The sequence below is a fragment of the Oryctolagus cuniculus genome, chromosome 7, assembly GCF_964237555.1.
Source record: "Oryctolagus cuniculus chromosome 7, mOryCun1.1, whole genome shotgun sequence".
Classification (NCBI taxonomy): Eukaryota; Metazoa; Chordata; class Mammalia; order Lagomorpha; family Leporidae; genus Oryctolagus; species Oryctolagus cuniculus.
The window spans coordinates 151,520,367-151,534,556 of NC_091438.1; the positions used below are offsets into that span (position 1 = coordinate 151,520,367).

General features: G+C 53.3%; 1 protein-coding gene across 8 annotated transcripts in view; it reads left to right on the plus strand.

Moving 5' to 3' along the window:
- UBR4 (ubiquitin protein ligase E3 component n-recognin 4) overlaps nucleotides 1-14,190 on the plus strand; it is a 158,650-nt gene that overhangs the window by 143,077 nt on the left and 1,383 nt on the right. For all 8 annotated transcript variants that reach the window (XM_051858039.2, XM_051858043.2, XM_051858042.2 and 5 more), the window contains 8 exons: nucleotides 1,790-2,008; nucleotides 2,844-2,957; nucleotides 3,783-3,925; nucleotides 4,220-4,345; nucleotides 5,375-5,569; nucleotides 8,454-8,678; nucleotides 12,354-12,444; nucleotides 12,973-13,135. In XM_051858039.2, coding sequence (XP_051713999.2) covers nucleotides 1,790-2,008; nucleotides 2,844-2,957; nucleotides 3,783-3,925; nucleotides 4,220-4,345; nucleotides 5,375-5,569; nucleotides 8,454-8,678; nucleotides 12,354-12,444; nucleotides 12,973-13,135 — 1,276 coding nt within the window. The remainder of the gene's footprint in view (nucleotides 1-1,789; nucleotides 2,009-2,843; nucleotides 2,958-3,782; nucleotides 3,926-4,219; nucleotides 4,346-5,374; nucleotides 5,570-8,453; nucleotides 8,679-12,353; nucleotides 12,445-12,972; nucleotides 13,136-14,190) is intronic.

Here is a 14,190-nt window from a genome sequence, read left to right on the forward strand (position 1 = left end):
ATTGTATCATTTATAGTTGTTCACAGTCATTAGGTGAGGGATCCAGTTTTTCTGCGTCTTTGCCAGTATTTTATGGCTCTTTTTCTTTTTTCTTCAGATCTTTTTATTTATTTGAAAGGCAGAATTGGGAGGGGAGGGTTGTTGCATAGAATGAGGTCTTCCATCTGCTGGTTTACTCTTTCTAAATGGTTGCAATGGCCTGAGCTGGGCCAGGCTGAAGCTGGGAGCCAGGAGCTTCTGGGTCTCCCATCTGGGTGTGGAGGCCCAAGGACATGGACTGTCTTCCACTGATTTCTCAGGTGCATTAGCAGGGAGCTGGATCAGAAGTGGAGCAGCTGGGACTCAAATGGTGCACATATGGGATGTGTGCTCTGCAGGTGGTGGCCTAATCTGCTATGCCACAGTGCTCAAGTGGCTCTTTTTAATCTATAACCATTCTGGTAGATGTGCAGTGATGTCCATTGTGGGTTTAGCTGTGTGTCTCATGTTGGGTAATGATGTTGAACATCATTCTGTGCTTAATGTCTTCAGTGTCCAGATCTCACCCCTCTTCTCTTCTCTCTCTTCTTTTTTTTAAGATGTATTATTTATTTGAAAGGCAGAGTTACAGAGAGGCAGAGAGAGAGAGAGAGAGAGAGAGGGAGGGAGAGAGAGAGATATCTCCCATCTACCGGTTCACTCCCCAGATGGCCACAACAGCCAGAGCTGTGCCGATCTGAAGGCAAGAACCAGGAGCTTCTTCCAGGTCTCCCACATAGGTGCAGTGCGGGAGGCCAGGGACTTGGTCCATCTTCTACTGCTTTCCCAGGCCTTGGCAGAGAGCTGGATAAGAAGTGAAGCAGTGGAGACTCAAACTAGCGCCTATGTGGGATGCCAGTACTGCAGGCGGTAGCTTTATCCACTATGCCACAGTGCCGGTCCTTCACCCATTTTCTAATAGGATGGTTTAACTTTGAGTATCGGGAATCCTTGGGGTTGGATACTTTTCCTGTTTATAGTTTCTTCGTTGAATATTGGTCCCCTTCTCATTTAATAGTCTGTTCTGATAATCTGTCCAGAAGTTTAGTGACTGGATTTCATGTACCTGGCACAAGTCTCTAATAGTCTAAACTGTTGTTCACCTCAATGGATATAGTCATAATTAGTACATCTTTGGGTAAATATTTTTCCCATGTTTCCATATCCTATTTTGCATGAGAGTAAATTAGGCAGCAGAGTTATAACTTGGCCAGAGGCAAAATGATGAGCTTAAAATACAAGTCAGCTGATTTCCAGGCTTATTCTTAGTAAAGTGGATTACTTTCTGTAGAAGGTTTTATCTAGTTAGATATTTGATAGTCACACCCTGACCATTCATTTTTCTTTGGACTGCATTTAGTCTGGAGGGAGCCAGAATGGAACAACAGTGTGAGAGGTAGAGTGTGGAAGGGGTCAAAGGGAAGAGGAGTTCTTTTTCAAAGATTTACTTTATTTAAATGAGTTAGAGAGAGAAGTGTTCTGTCTGCTGGTTCACTTCCCAAGTGGCATAATGGCCAGGGCTGAGCCAGGCTAAAGCTAGGAGCCAAGAGCCACATCCAGGTCTCCCATGTGGGTGGCAGAGGACTAAGCACTTGGGCTATCTCCCACTGCTTTTCTCAGGCCATTAGCAGGGACCTGGATCAGAAGTGGAGCAGCCGAGACACGAACTGGTGTCCATATGAGATGACTGTTCAGAATCAAAGGCTCTGCCTGCACCTGTTGGTAGGGTTGTCTAATTGGAGGCATGTATATCTCTCTGGTCTTCTGGCAGGTTCTGATCGGAACTGACTCCATCACAAACCTGCATAAACTGGAGCAGGTGTCCAGTGACGAGGGCATTGGGACCCTGGCAGAGAACCTGTTAGAGGCACTGCGGGAACACCCTGATGTAAACAAGAAGATCGACGCGGCCCGCAGAGAGACCCGGGCTGAGAAGAAGCGCATGGCCATGGCGATGCGGCAGAAGGCTCTGGGCACTCTGGGCATGACGGTAGGGCCCCACCTCAGTCCCTACTTGCTTGCCCTCCTAGTTAATGAGGAGGTGGCTGTGGCATGGCCATCTGTGCTTCAGGACAGAACGGGGGCTGAGGATGGGGAAGGTGAGGAGGTGGGAACTAGGTGTGCTGGGCATCCGCAGAGGTGTGACCATTATTGTTCTGCCTCCAGATGAGACGAGTGACGTGAACTGAGCAAGTTCACAGTAATAGTAAAAATGGGGATCGTGACCATGTTTATTGAGGATTTGCTGTATGCTTCAGTTTCTTCCTTGAAACGTTTATATAAATGGTTCTGTGAAGTTGACATTATAGCCATTTTCCAGATGAAACTGAGATGGAGAGGTGAATTCAGTAGGCCTGAGCCTATAACTAAAATGTAGTTGAAAGGATTTTGGGTTTTGGACCTGGGTCTGTTGGACACAAGGACTCTGCCCTTTTCAGTGTCCCACCTGAGAGGAAGCAGTAATCCCAGGAGAGCGTTCTCGCAGCCAGTGGAGTTGTCAGCAGCTTAACACGTGGGAAATGGATCTTGGAATGGCCCTTGGCAGCTGAGACTTGGTGCTGCTGGCACAAAAAGGGGCTTTTTTTTTTTTTTTTTTTTTTTGTAGCAAATGGCAGCCTTCCAGGGTTCCCACTGGGTGGTTTCCTGTGCTTCAGCGGCTCCTGTCGGAAGGAGAGAACAGCAGAGGAGTCTGGGCTCTCCTCTCCTCGTGCTGCAGCAGTCCGTGCCGTCTGTGTGGAAGGGCACACTGCTGCGTGCGTCTCCTGGCTAGGGTAGGAGGGCATGTGGCAGTCCTCTTCTGACCCAGCTCCTCGGTTCCTCTGCAGACAAACGAAAAGGGCCAGGTCGTGACCAAGACGGCGCTCCTGAAGCAGATGGAGGAGCTGATCGAGGAGCCGGGCCTCACGTGCTGCATCTGCAGGGAGGGCTACAAGTTCCAGGTACAGCTGCTGGGCTCTACCTGGGCCTGACGCGCAGCCCCGCCCTCGTTCCAGGTGGCCTCTCTCCTGCAGAGCGACTTGTGCTTGATGGGAACATTGGTCTTCCTCCTGCTCTTGCTCACAATAGCCCCTTTAGACTCTGTCTGTAGACAAGGCCTCATGCTCAGAGCTTTATGTAAACTGGATAATTTTATCTTTAGGCCCATGTAAAACGCCCCAGCTTCTGGTTAAGAAAACAGAGTCAGAGCCAGAATTCCAGCCCAGGCTCCTTGGACTCCAAAGCTGAGCTTTCAGAAACATACCATGCTGCTTCCATTCAGGGCACCTGGGGAGTCCAGACCCTGCCCCTCGAGCTCATTCTGACAGATCATCCCTGAAAGGGGCAGAGCGCCGAGGGGCCTCCTTGCCTCCTGAGGCTGCAGAACGGCCCTTTCGTCTCCAGCACGCATGCAGTACTCGGCACCCGGCACCGTGCAGCCTGCTGGTCCGGTGGTAGCACAGGCTCCTCTGCTCCGCCTGGCAGCCTTTGAAGAGCAGGTGACGTGTCAGTCAGCCCTTGTCATTTTCAGACAAGTGAGGCAGCTTAGCTTAGGCTTGCATAGCACCCCCTTCCTCTTTTCTTGAGGCCATGCCTGGCCAAGTGCTTACCCCACGGCTGAGGGGCTGACCTCACCTGCTCTCCAGCACACACACCCTCAGCAGCCAGAGTGCCACGGCGCTGCCGCAGAGGGGACAGACACTCCGTTCCCTGCTCTGCTTTGCCTCCCGAAGCCTCCCTGGGACATGTCCTCACCTCGCCTCCTCCTCCTGTTGTCGTCTTTGCAGCCTACCAAGGTGCTGGGCATTTATACCTTCACGAAGCGGGTAGCCTTGGAGGAGATGGAGAACAAGCCCCGGAAGCAGCAGGGCTACAGCACCGTGTCCCACTTCAACATCGTGCACTACGATTGCCACCTTGCTGCTGTCAGGTAGGCCCGGCTCGTGGAGAGCAGGCTTCTGCAGCAGGCGCGAGTGGGCCTCCTCCCGCGGCCTGGACCTGGAGGCAGTGGCACTGCCAACCTTGAGGGTGCTCTCCTTAAACCATGTAGGTTCCTGAGCTTTCCCTCCGCAGCAGGAGGTGAAAGCAGTCTTGCTTGCCTGAATCAGGGAAGCCGGCATTTGCTGTCGAGGTTACAGGTAGTTGTTTCCACAGGGGCAGGAGCGCGGATGGTTCCTCTCCTGTCCCACTCACTCAGTTAATTCCAGCTCTCCTACCTGTCCAGGTTGGCTCGTGGCCGGGAAGAGTGGGAAAGTGCTGCCCTTCAGAATGCCAACACCAAGTGCAATGGGCTCCTTCCTGTCTGGGGTCCCCATGTCCCTGAATCAGCTTTTGCCACTTGCTTGGCAAGGTGAGTATTGCACATTTTTCTAGTAGAAAGGAGGGGATTCCCAGGAGATAGCTATGAGCCCAGCTGCCGATGGCACCATTTCCTGTCTCCTCCACGGGAACCCATGTCTCTCCTGGCTTGTTGTCTGGGGTGCTGTCCAGAGCAGTTGCAGATAGGGGAGGAGGGCTTACTGTGGGGGTGGCTAATGTGGCCCACCCACAGGGTGACAGCAGCCAACACCCTCAGCATTTGAGGCATGGGGTAAAATATCTAGTGAGTCATGCTCTCCTCTCCTTTGTTGATCTTGCGGCCTAAGACCTGGGGCCTCCAACCTCTGACTTGGTCCTTGAGGCCAGGATTTCCCAGAGTTCTTTTGTACAGTGGGTAGGTGGCTCTGATGTTTAAGTAATGAAAGTGGCTCAGTGTCGGAGGGGGATATTGGGCTCCTTGTGAAGCCGCTGTGGTTGTAAAATTCCAGACAAGAGTAGCTAAAGCTTCCCCAGGGGCCTCGTGTCGTATTGATGCCCTGTTGTAAAGCTCAGGATGAAGAGGTCCTCACCGTGAAATGGGCCCCTGGCAGCGGGGACAATAAAAATGAGCGATAGAGTTGAGTGCTTGCTCTGTGTTGTTGTTGTACCCATTCTGCAGATGAAAGAGATTGAGGTGACTTAACGCAGGGTCACCAGTTACCTAAGCAGGGCCCAGATGAATGGGAGTGAGTACTGACTTAGGGAAAGCCTTTGATTCAGAGGTTGAAGAGCTTGTTTTTATGGAGAGAGGACCTTGTGAGCCAGACCAGATAACTTCTGCTGTTTTTCCTACAAAATGTGCTTTCATAGATAGCCTCCCTGTGTCCTGTGAAGTCTGCCAAGGAATGGGCAGCAATGACCGTGTCCTGCAGGCCCAGCCCCATCGTGGGCATCCCCTTGATCTTGTCCATTTATTCACCTTTGAGGCCATCAGGCTAGGGGCACCCAGGGTGGGGCTCTGTTTTCCAGTCTGGGCTTTCACCTGGAATCTCACTTCCAGCATATGTTCCGCTTTCTGCAGGCACAATACTTACCTCCAGGAATGCACGGGCCAGCGGGAGCCCACGTACCAGCTCAACATCCACGACATCAAGCTGCTGTTCCTGCGCTTCGCCATGGAGCAGTCGTTCAGTGCGGACACCGGCGGGGGCGGCCGGGAGAGCAACATCCACCTGATCCCATACATCATTCACACTGTGCTTTATGTCCTGAACACGTCAGTATCCCATCCCCTGCAGGCGACTCTGGACTCACCCACCTCACACCCCACACCCCTCTGCCCCAGCTTCCTGTCTCCTCCCTGACCAGTTCCAGGGAGCCTTTGTTGAGGTGGGGAGGTTCATCTGTCTTTTGAAGTCACATAGAATAAAGCAGCAAGGGTGACTTCCTTTCCAACAGTGTCCCATCTCCCAGTATGGGCAGCCAGGAGCTGCATCCCTTAAGTGACCTTCAGTCTTGAGGGCAGCCCGGCCATCGAAGTCTCTGGTTTGATGCAGCCACTACTACTACTTAGAAGATTCTTCTTGTGAGTTGAGAGAGGCCAAGGGTTGGGCTCCACTGTGATCTTTAGTCCAGGACATAGGAGTTGTTACAGGGGAGTTTCCCGTCAGGGAGGGGCAGCAGAACTGAGGGCCCGTCTCATCAGTGCAGAGCTGGGTTGGTGGTCCCTGCTTTCTCTCCAGTGCATGATGCTTCTGGCAAGTGCAAGTGCAAGGGGAGAGGGGTTGGTGCAGGTTTATCTGGGAAGGTCAGCCAAGGAGGCAGCCAGCGACCGCAGATGGTATTTTTGTCCAACATTAGGTTGATACCTGAAAGTGTGATTTTAAAGAAGCACTTGGAGGGGGTAGGGAATATCCTTTCATTCCACTCAAGAATTTAAAAGTAGACTAAGAGGTTTATTACGCCTTAGCACGTTCATTTCGTTTAAATGGGTTTGTACTTGTAAGCCCCATTTGCTGCAGTCTCACAGGCCTGTTGGGCAGGGCCTGGCACCTATGGCAAAGCTGTGGACTGCCCACCTGTGTGGCCGGCATGCAGTTCAGACAGCAGGACAGCCTGTCTCTTGTTCTTTCTGATCCTCCCTCTTCAACAGTGTTATTTTCTCCTTCCCTCCCCTTTCCTTGAGACTGCAGGCCTCATTGTTAAAAACACAAGGCAGGTCTCCATCAGCACATTACATCACCTGCTAAGCCGCAGGGGCTGTCGGAAGAAACACCTGGCTTCACAGACATTCCCACTGTGCAAGCCATGCAGCAGGCCTGAGCAGGGCTGATTGCCAGTACTCCTGGGGCCGCCGCCAGCCCTTGTTTTTTGCAGAGACATGTCTCTTGGCAGCCTTAAGGTGGACTGGACTGTTCCCTTCTGCATGGAGAGAACAGACTCAGCTAGGGAAACAATTTCTACAGACTTCAGGTGTTCCATGTTTCTCACGTGCCAGGCTTTTTTTTTTTTTTTTTAATAATTTGAAAGAGTTAGGTAGAGTCAGAGAGAAAGAGATCTTCCATATGCTGGTTCACTCCCCAAATGGCTACAACGGCCAGAGCTGAGCTGATCCAAAGCCAAGAGCCAGGAGCTTCCTCCTGGTCTCCCACATGGATGCAGGGACCCAAGCACTTGGGCCATCTTCTACTGCTTTCCCAGGCTATAGCGGAGAGGTGTATTGGAAGTGGAGCAGCCGGGACCCATGTGGGATGCCGGTGCCACAGGCCGGGGCTTTAACCTGCTGCCTCACAGTGCCAGCCCCATGCCAGGCATTTTTAACTCCTGCTTGTGTCCCTTCGTTGGACAGGGAGTTGGCTCTGTCACAGTGGCCTTGGTCAGTCAGTGGCTGAGCCAGAAGCTTTGTCGAGGGGCACTGTTTTCTCTGCTACAGGCTGTCTCCCTAGCCAGCCACTTGACGTCGGTGTGCTTGGTCTCAGGGCATCTGGGTGCCGATGGTGAAACTTTTGCGTGTGAAGACAAGTGTGTCACACCCTGGCTACCATGAGCCAGAGTGGGGCCTGAGTAGGTCCTGTAGTGGCCGAACATCACCTGACCTGTGGGTTCAGAGATGCATCCAGGATACCCCTGCATTGTGTCACGCGCATTCTGCTGGTGCCTCGCACCCTGCCCTCCTTGCCCACAGCCCCATCTGGCAGTGCCACATGCAGCCCTGGAGACAGGGATCCTGGTGACTGCTGGGGTCATGCTTGTCGTCTCCCTGTGGACGTAGGCGAGGGCATCAAGCGTGCCTGGCATGCAAGTACCTTAAGGAGAGTGGAGCCGGAAGCACAGCATCAGGAAGGACCTCAGTGACTTCTTGGTGCCCGCTCCACGAGCTGTTGTCAGACTTCTCCTGAGGAGGGCAGTAGAGCGCCAGCATGGAAGGCTCGGGCCAGGCTGCCTGGGTGCAGCACTGCATCCTGCCCCAGCGTGACTCTGGACACGAGAGCTGCCGGCTCTGTACTAGCTTCCTCCTCTGGAAGGGTGGGGCAGTGCTGGTGCCCGTCTGTTGTTCTGGTGAGGCTCAAACGAGAGGATCCACACGGAGCACGTGGAATGGTGCCTGCGTTGGTTTGTTGTGATCATCATTGCAGCTCTGGTGAGAGTGAGGACAAGAAGCAGCGTTCACCTGGCAGAAACGATTCTCAGGAGCGAGGGGACACAGGCCGTAGGGAAGCTGACCCCAGTGGGGAGCCTAGGACGGGACCAGACACGTACTTGACGCAAGCCCCTGGGATGTCGAAAGACTGCTGGAGTGCAGGAGAATTGAGGTGGTGAATGCAAGTTAGGGAAGCAGCTTTGCTCTCTCACTCACGAGCCTGGTGACTTTGGGCTTCCCAGTGGTTAGGACAGTCCCATGTGGAGTGTCAGTGTGCCTGCAGCTGACTTTCAGGAGTCACTAGTTGTTTGGAATTGTGTGGGAACCACAGAGGGGTCGGGATAGGTGTCACAGAGGAGGGCCTGGGAGGAAGAAGGTGCTTGGATTGTCCGGGAGGAAGGAGGGAGGCCTCGCGGTTGGGGTCAGAAACTGCAGAGACAGACAGACATCAAGCCTGTCCTGCTCCCCTCCTGGCTGCTGCCGCCTCCCCAGCCCTGCTCCCATACCCCTTTCCTTCCAGGACCCGAGCAACTTCCCGAGAAGAAAAGAACCTCCAAGGCTTCTTGGAGCAGCCCAAGGAGAAGTGGGTGGAAAGCGCCTTCGAGGTGGACGGGCCCCACTACTTCACAGCGCTAGCACTGCACGTCCTGCCCCCTGAGCAGTGGAGAGCCGTTCGCCTGGAGATCCTGCGGAGGCTGCTGGTGACCTCACAGGCCCGGGCAGTGGCTCCAGGGGGTGCCACCAGGTCAGTACTTGCTTCAGAGAGCTGCTGTTTGCCTGGTGTTTCAAGACTTGTGTGCTACGCAGAGGCTTGCTCTTTTGACTCAGCAGTTGGCACTGACTTCGGTCTGTCAGGCCAAGAGGCTAGGCCAGTGGCTGGCAATTGCCTGGTCTCTGGGTTTTTGTTCCTGTTTTTAAACTCCCCAAATGGGCACAACAGCTGAAGCTGTGCCAATCCAAAGCCAGGAGCCAGGATCTTCTGGATCTCCCACGTGAGTGCAGGGGCCCAAGGACTTGGCCATCTTCTGCTGCTTTCCCAGGCACATCATCAGGGAGCTAGATCAGAAGTGGAGCAGCTGGGACTCAAACCGGTGCCCATATGGGATGCCAGCACTGCACAGGCGCAGCGACAGCCCAGGTCTCGGGGTTTTGTGTCTAGCCACTGGCACGGTGGAGCCAGGCTCACCTGCTATAGGAAATTTCAGAGGATGGCTGCCAGGCACAAGTGATACAGCTAATGAGGAGAAGATGAAGCCATCAGGGGACTAAGACTGGGCCAGATAGATTCTTGTGGTTTGGGCATACGTAGGAATGTTTCAGTGGAGCCACAGTTGGGAGTTTCTGATCAGAAACTCACAGACCCTCACCCCCTGCCCATTCTGTTCCCATCCCACCTGCACCACCTCCGTGCACCTTTTACCTCTGGACCCACTCTCCTGCTGATGTGCTCATCTCCCAAAGAAGAGGGTGCCTCTCAGCAAGGAAGTGGCCTTGTGTTTGTGACCTGGGCTGTGCTTTCCGTCAGTTGGGAGGTGTCTGCAAACAGCAAGCACCACCATTTCTTTGAGGTGACTCCATTGATGGCTGTGCAGCGTGGACCCATGGGCGCGGCTCTGCTGATACTGCCCGGAACTGTCTGTCTGGGCTAGGGAGCTGCAGAGTGGGGAGTGGGCTCGCAAGTCTCCGTTTCTGGAAAGTCCGTCCCTGTGCTGCTGCTGCTCCCCTGGGATCCTTAAGTCTGTGTCCCAGAGGGTCTTTCCAAGTCTGCAGGTCAACATGGAAGCAGAGAGGGAACTCCTAGGCCCAGGATAATGGCAAACCAAGTGAAATACTGCTGGGAGCTTGTCTGTGGGCACCCCACGTGCACAATAGGAGGGGGCGAATCTTGTTAGAGTCCTGTGTGACTCCGCCCCCCCCCCCCCCCCAGGTGTCACATTCCACTGTTTCCCAAGAGCATTGCTAGTTAACCAGCTGCCAGAAATCAACATTCAGCACAGGAGGATGCCAGGGAGCTGATAGGGCAGACCCGGCCTGCATCCATGGCAAATGCTGTGAAATCCGAACCCACCAGAGCCGCTCTGCTTTTAGCAACCGTCCCAGCAGTTAAGCAGCAGCTTGCCCCAGCTTACGTAGGAAAATGCAGTACGAGCTACGCTTGTGAGTTGCCATTCTCTCAGTGGTTGAGTTGGGCTGGATCACTCAGGATGCCTGCTCACCAAAGCAGAACAGTTCCAGAGAAGGACCAAACCTGGCCAGGGGCTAGGGCCGTGAGCCTGGTGCACAGGAAGAGAATCCTGACAGGAGCAGCCGTGGCTGGAAAGGCATTAGGAGGGTGTCTCCTGCTGCTGGCAGTGTCACTGGCAAGCAGGCCTTGTATGTTTGTTGATGGGGTGGGTGCAGTAGCAGACACAAAAATGCAAAGCAAGAGAAGCTGACCTGCATGTTTTACAGTCAGGAAAAAATGGTCCTCCTCTTCCAGGAACTTGCCGGCATTGAAACCTGGGGTTGCATAAGCTTCCCTCACGGCCTCGCCCGTGACCGTCTGGAACTGACTGTCGTCCTCATGCAAGGGCCACTTTCTTTCATTTTCACTTCAGGCTGCAGCATCTGCAGGCGTCATAGGCAGAGCAGAGAGTGAGTGGAGGATGCTGGAGGGGAAGCACAATTCAACACACGAGGACTGTGTCATTACTTTATGTCTTGGGAGTTAATTAAGCAGTGAGTGCAGGTGTGAGTGGCTGTCCCATGCTAGGTGGTTCCTGCACTTGAGGCCAGGTAGTTTTAGTGTCTGAACTAAACACCATCTATACTTGTCCCATTTTCACAGTTCTTCTTTTAAGATTTTTTTATTTGTAAGTCAGAGGTATCTTCTATCCACTAGTTCACTCCCTAGATGGCCTAGATGGCCGCCAATGGGTCTCCCATGTGGGTGCAGGAGCCCAAGGACTTGGGCCAACTTCCACTGCTTTTCTCAAGCCATTAGCAGGGAGCTGGATTTCGGAAGCAGAGCGTCTGGGACTCGAACCAGCATCCAAATGAGATGCTGGTGTTGTAGGTGGCAGCTTTACCCGCTTCGCCACCACACCAGCTCGTCTTCACGATTCTTATACTTGCACATGCATGTTGTTACCAAACATTCTGATACGTGTCCCTTTAGTCGTGGGATATTTTCTAAGATTTAGGGTACTCTGGGACAAGAGTTGGTCTACCCTTGACTTGGGATAGATGTGGTGGCAGTTTGTAAATGAAGTTTCTCATGGAGTGTTAGATGATGGAAACCTAACCCTGACCCTGGTATTTCACTTGCTCTGCCCTGAGAAGTCTGGTCTTTCTCTGTTTCATGGTGGCTCTAGCCGCTCTACTGTTTCCTTAAACCGAGAGTGTCTGCTGAGAAGGCCGTGAACATTGTGCGAGCACCCCTGTGCTCCAAGGCACCGTCTTTAATCCTGAACTGAACCACTCGGTGAAGTAGAGACGGTAACACTGGAAACCAAGGAGTGTGGTGAACAGTTCTGGGATCATCCCAGGGCTCAGAGGTGTCAGGTGGCTGCACATCCCACCCGAGACCCTGCTGTTGTTCAACACCAGTTTCTACTAGCCGGCTGTTTTGTCACAGAACACGCATTTGAAAACCCCCATGTTTGGCTGGTTTGGGTCTTCTGACTGATAATAAATCTTTCCTGATGGGAATGGAACGACTGAAGTACAGAGCCTTGCTTTCTACTTAATCAGTTAGGTCCACTGAGTGCGTGAGCTTGTGTGGGGCTACATAAGGAAACTTGGGGCTCCTTCACATTTACGCCAGGAACCTTTATTTGAAAAAGACATTTATTTATTTGTCTTTATATTTGTTTAAAAGGCAGAGCAACAGAGAAAGGAAGAGACAGGTCTTCATCTGCTGGTTCATTCTCCAAGTAGCGAGGTCTGGGCCAGGCTGGAGCTAGGAGCCAGGAACCACCCACATGGGTGTCAGGGCCCCTACTACTTGAGCCATCTTCCACTGCCTTCCCAGGAGCATTAGCAGGAAACTGGATCAGAAGCAGAGCAGCTGGGACTCAAACTGGCACTATGATATGGATGCCATTTGTCTCAAGTGGTGGCTTAATATGCTGTGCCCCAACTCCAGCCCCAAGAGGGCTTTTGATTGCCATTGTCCTGTTCTCATTTTCCTCAGATTTGGAAGTTGAGTACTAAGCCAGTCAGATGCATTTCATGGAACCTTCTCTTAATAAATAAGCCGCTGGGTCCCAGGTCTTCAGAATTTCTTGCCTGTAGCTGCTTTTCTCCAAGAGGTTTGGCAAGTAGCTGGGACCACGTGATGTGTCGCTTACAGGGACTCTTGCCTGGCACCCCAGTGCTCTGCTCTGTCCTATGAGTCTCCAGGGGACTTCATGGGATGGGACTTGATTTTCTTTTCCAGGCTGGCAGACAAGGCTGTGAAGGACTATTCCACCTACCGTTCTTCCCTTCTGTTTTGGGCCCTCGTCGATCTCATTTACAACATGTTTAAGGTAAGGACACGGCATCCAGGTGGCTCTCCTCTCGGCCTGGGGGTGCTCTGCTCCTGAGACGCAGTTGGCTCTCCCGTGGAGGGGGGAGGCATTGTTTTCAGCCTTACCGTAAGCCCACTTCTACAGGAAAGTCTACCCTCCCACCTCTGCCTTAGTTGCTCGTGAGCCCCCGTGGCCCCGTGGGACAGACTCACTGCAGACTGTCCAGTAACAGGCCGCTCCCCGTGCCTGGAGAGAGATCCGTTCACCCTCTGAAGGAGGCAGCTCATCCTGGGGGCTGTCGACAGTCCCTTCGGTTTGCACACGCAGACGTGATTGTAGGGAGGAAGGAATGTAGTCGCTCGTTGGAGCTGTAGGTGCAAGAGCCGCGGTGCGAGTAAAGGGTCTGTAAGGAGAGGAATGACACTGCCGCTCCTGAAGGGGTGGCACGCCCCAGGGAGAGCTCGGATGTGTGCGGTTGGCTGGGCTGGGGACTGGCTGCCTGGAGTCATTCGCTTGCCCAGCCCTGTCTCCTGTTGGCTTTTGCAGAAGGTGCCTACCAGTAACACGGAGGGAGGCTGGTCCTGCTCTCTGGCCGAGTACATCCGCCACAACGACATGCCTGTCTACGAGGCTGCCGACAAAGCTCTGGAGACCTTCCAGGAGGAGTTCGTGCCAGTGGAGACTTTCTCAGAGTTCCTTGATGTGGCCGGTCAGTGTCAAGGTGGCCTCCTCCACCCATCCTCTGTGGGGAGGCCCAGGGCTTGGTCTTCACGTAGCAGAGGCAACCACGGGCAGCACAGCCTGTGAGCTGCCACTGGTGGGAGCAGCGGCTCGAACGTGTGCCACCCAGCACTGGGCTGCTTACTGTCCGTGAGCCCAGTTGAGGCCACCCTGGGTAAGGTGGGAACTTCGGTTACCTCCATTTTACAGAGCAGGTAACTGAGGCTTTGAAGGTTAACTTGCTGCCCACAGGATCTTAGCTGGAGAAACTTTTTGGTTCTGGCTGTTAATAACAGTTTACAGGATTAAAATGCAAATAGGAGTGTGCCTTTCTTCCTCTGCCTTTTGGGGACTGAGACCTCCGGGGTCGCAGCTGCCCCCGGGAGATTCTGAAACAGATGATGAATGTCAGAGCAGAGCACTCCTGAGCCTTCCGGGTGACATCCTGTGAGACACAGTGGAGGCCTCACCCCACAGCTAGCGAGATGCAAGGCCATCCTTCTCTCCTGTGTACAGTTTTTGTATGACAGATTGTCACACTAACTACAGACACATGAAAATGTGTTTGGATTCCATAAGAGACATCAGATGACAGCGAGGAGAGGTGACTTGTGCTTGGAAAGTCCACCTAGGATTGAAAGCTCCCTTCCTCTTGGGTTGTGGGCACTTTGACGTAACCCGTCAGTTCAGCCACTCAGCCAAAGCAGAGGGCACCAGATCTGGGTGCTGTCTTCATAGCTTGCGTCGCTGTTTCCTGATGGTCGTTGTAGAAATTTTACACTGTGCAGAAGCAGGCGGGAACTCCCCAAAGAGCCAGTGTCAGGAGGACATCTCTGTTAGCATGTTGTCTGCTTCCCTCCCCGGGAACAAGGCCTGCGGAAGGCCTCGGTACTGCTCAGTGGGTTCATCTTCCCAGCTCAGCGCTGACTGAGCCATCTATCTTGGAAGCACTGGGTGGTATCAGCCATGCATGGCCCTGCCCACCTCTGTGTCTTTGATAATTGCTTGCCCCTCTCTGGTCTCTTTTCAGCCTGAACGTGAGCA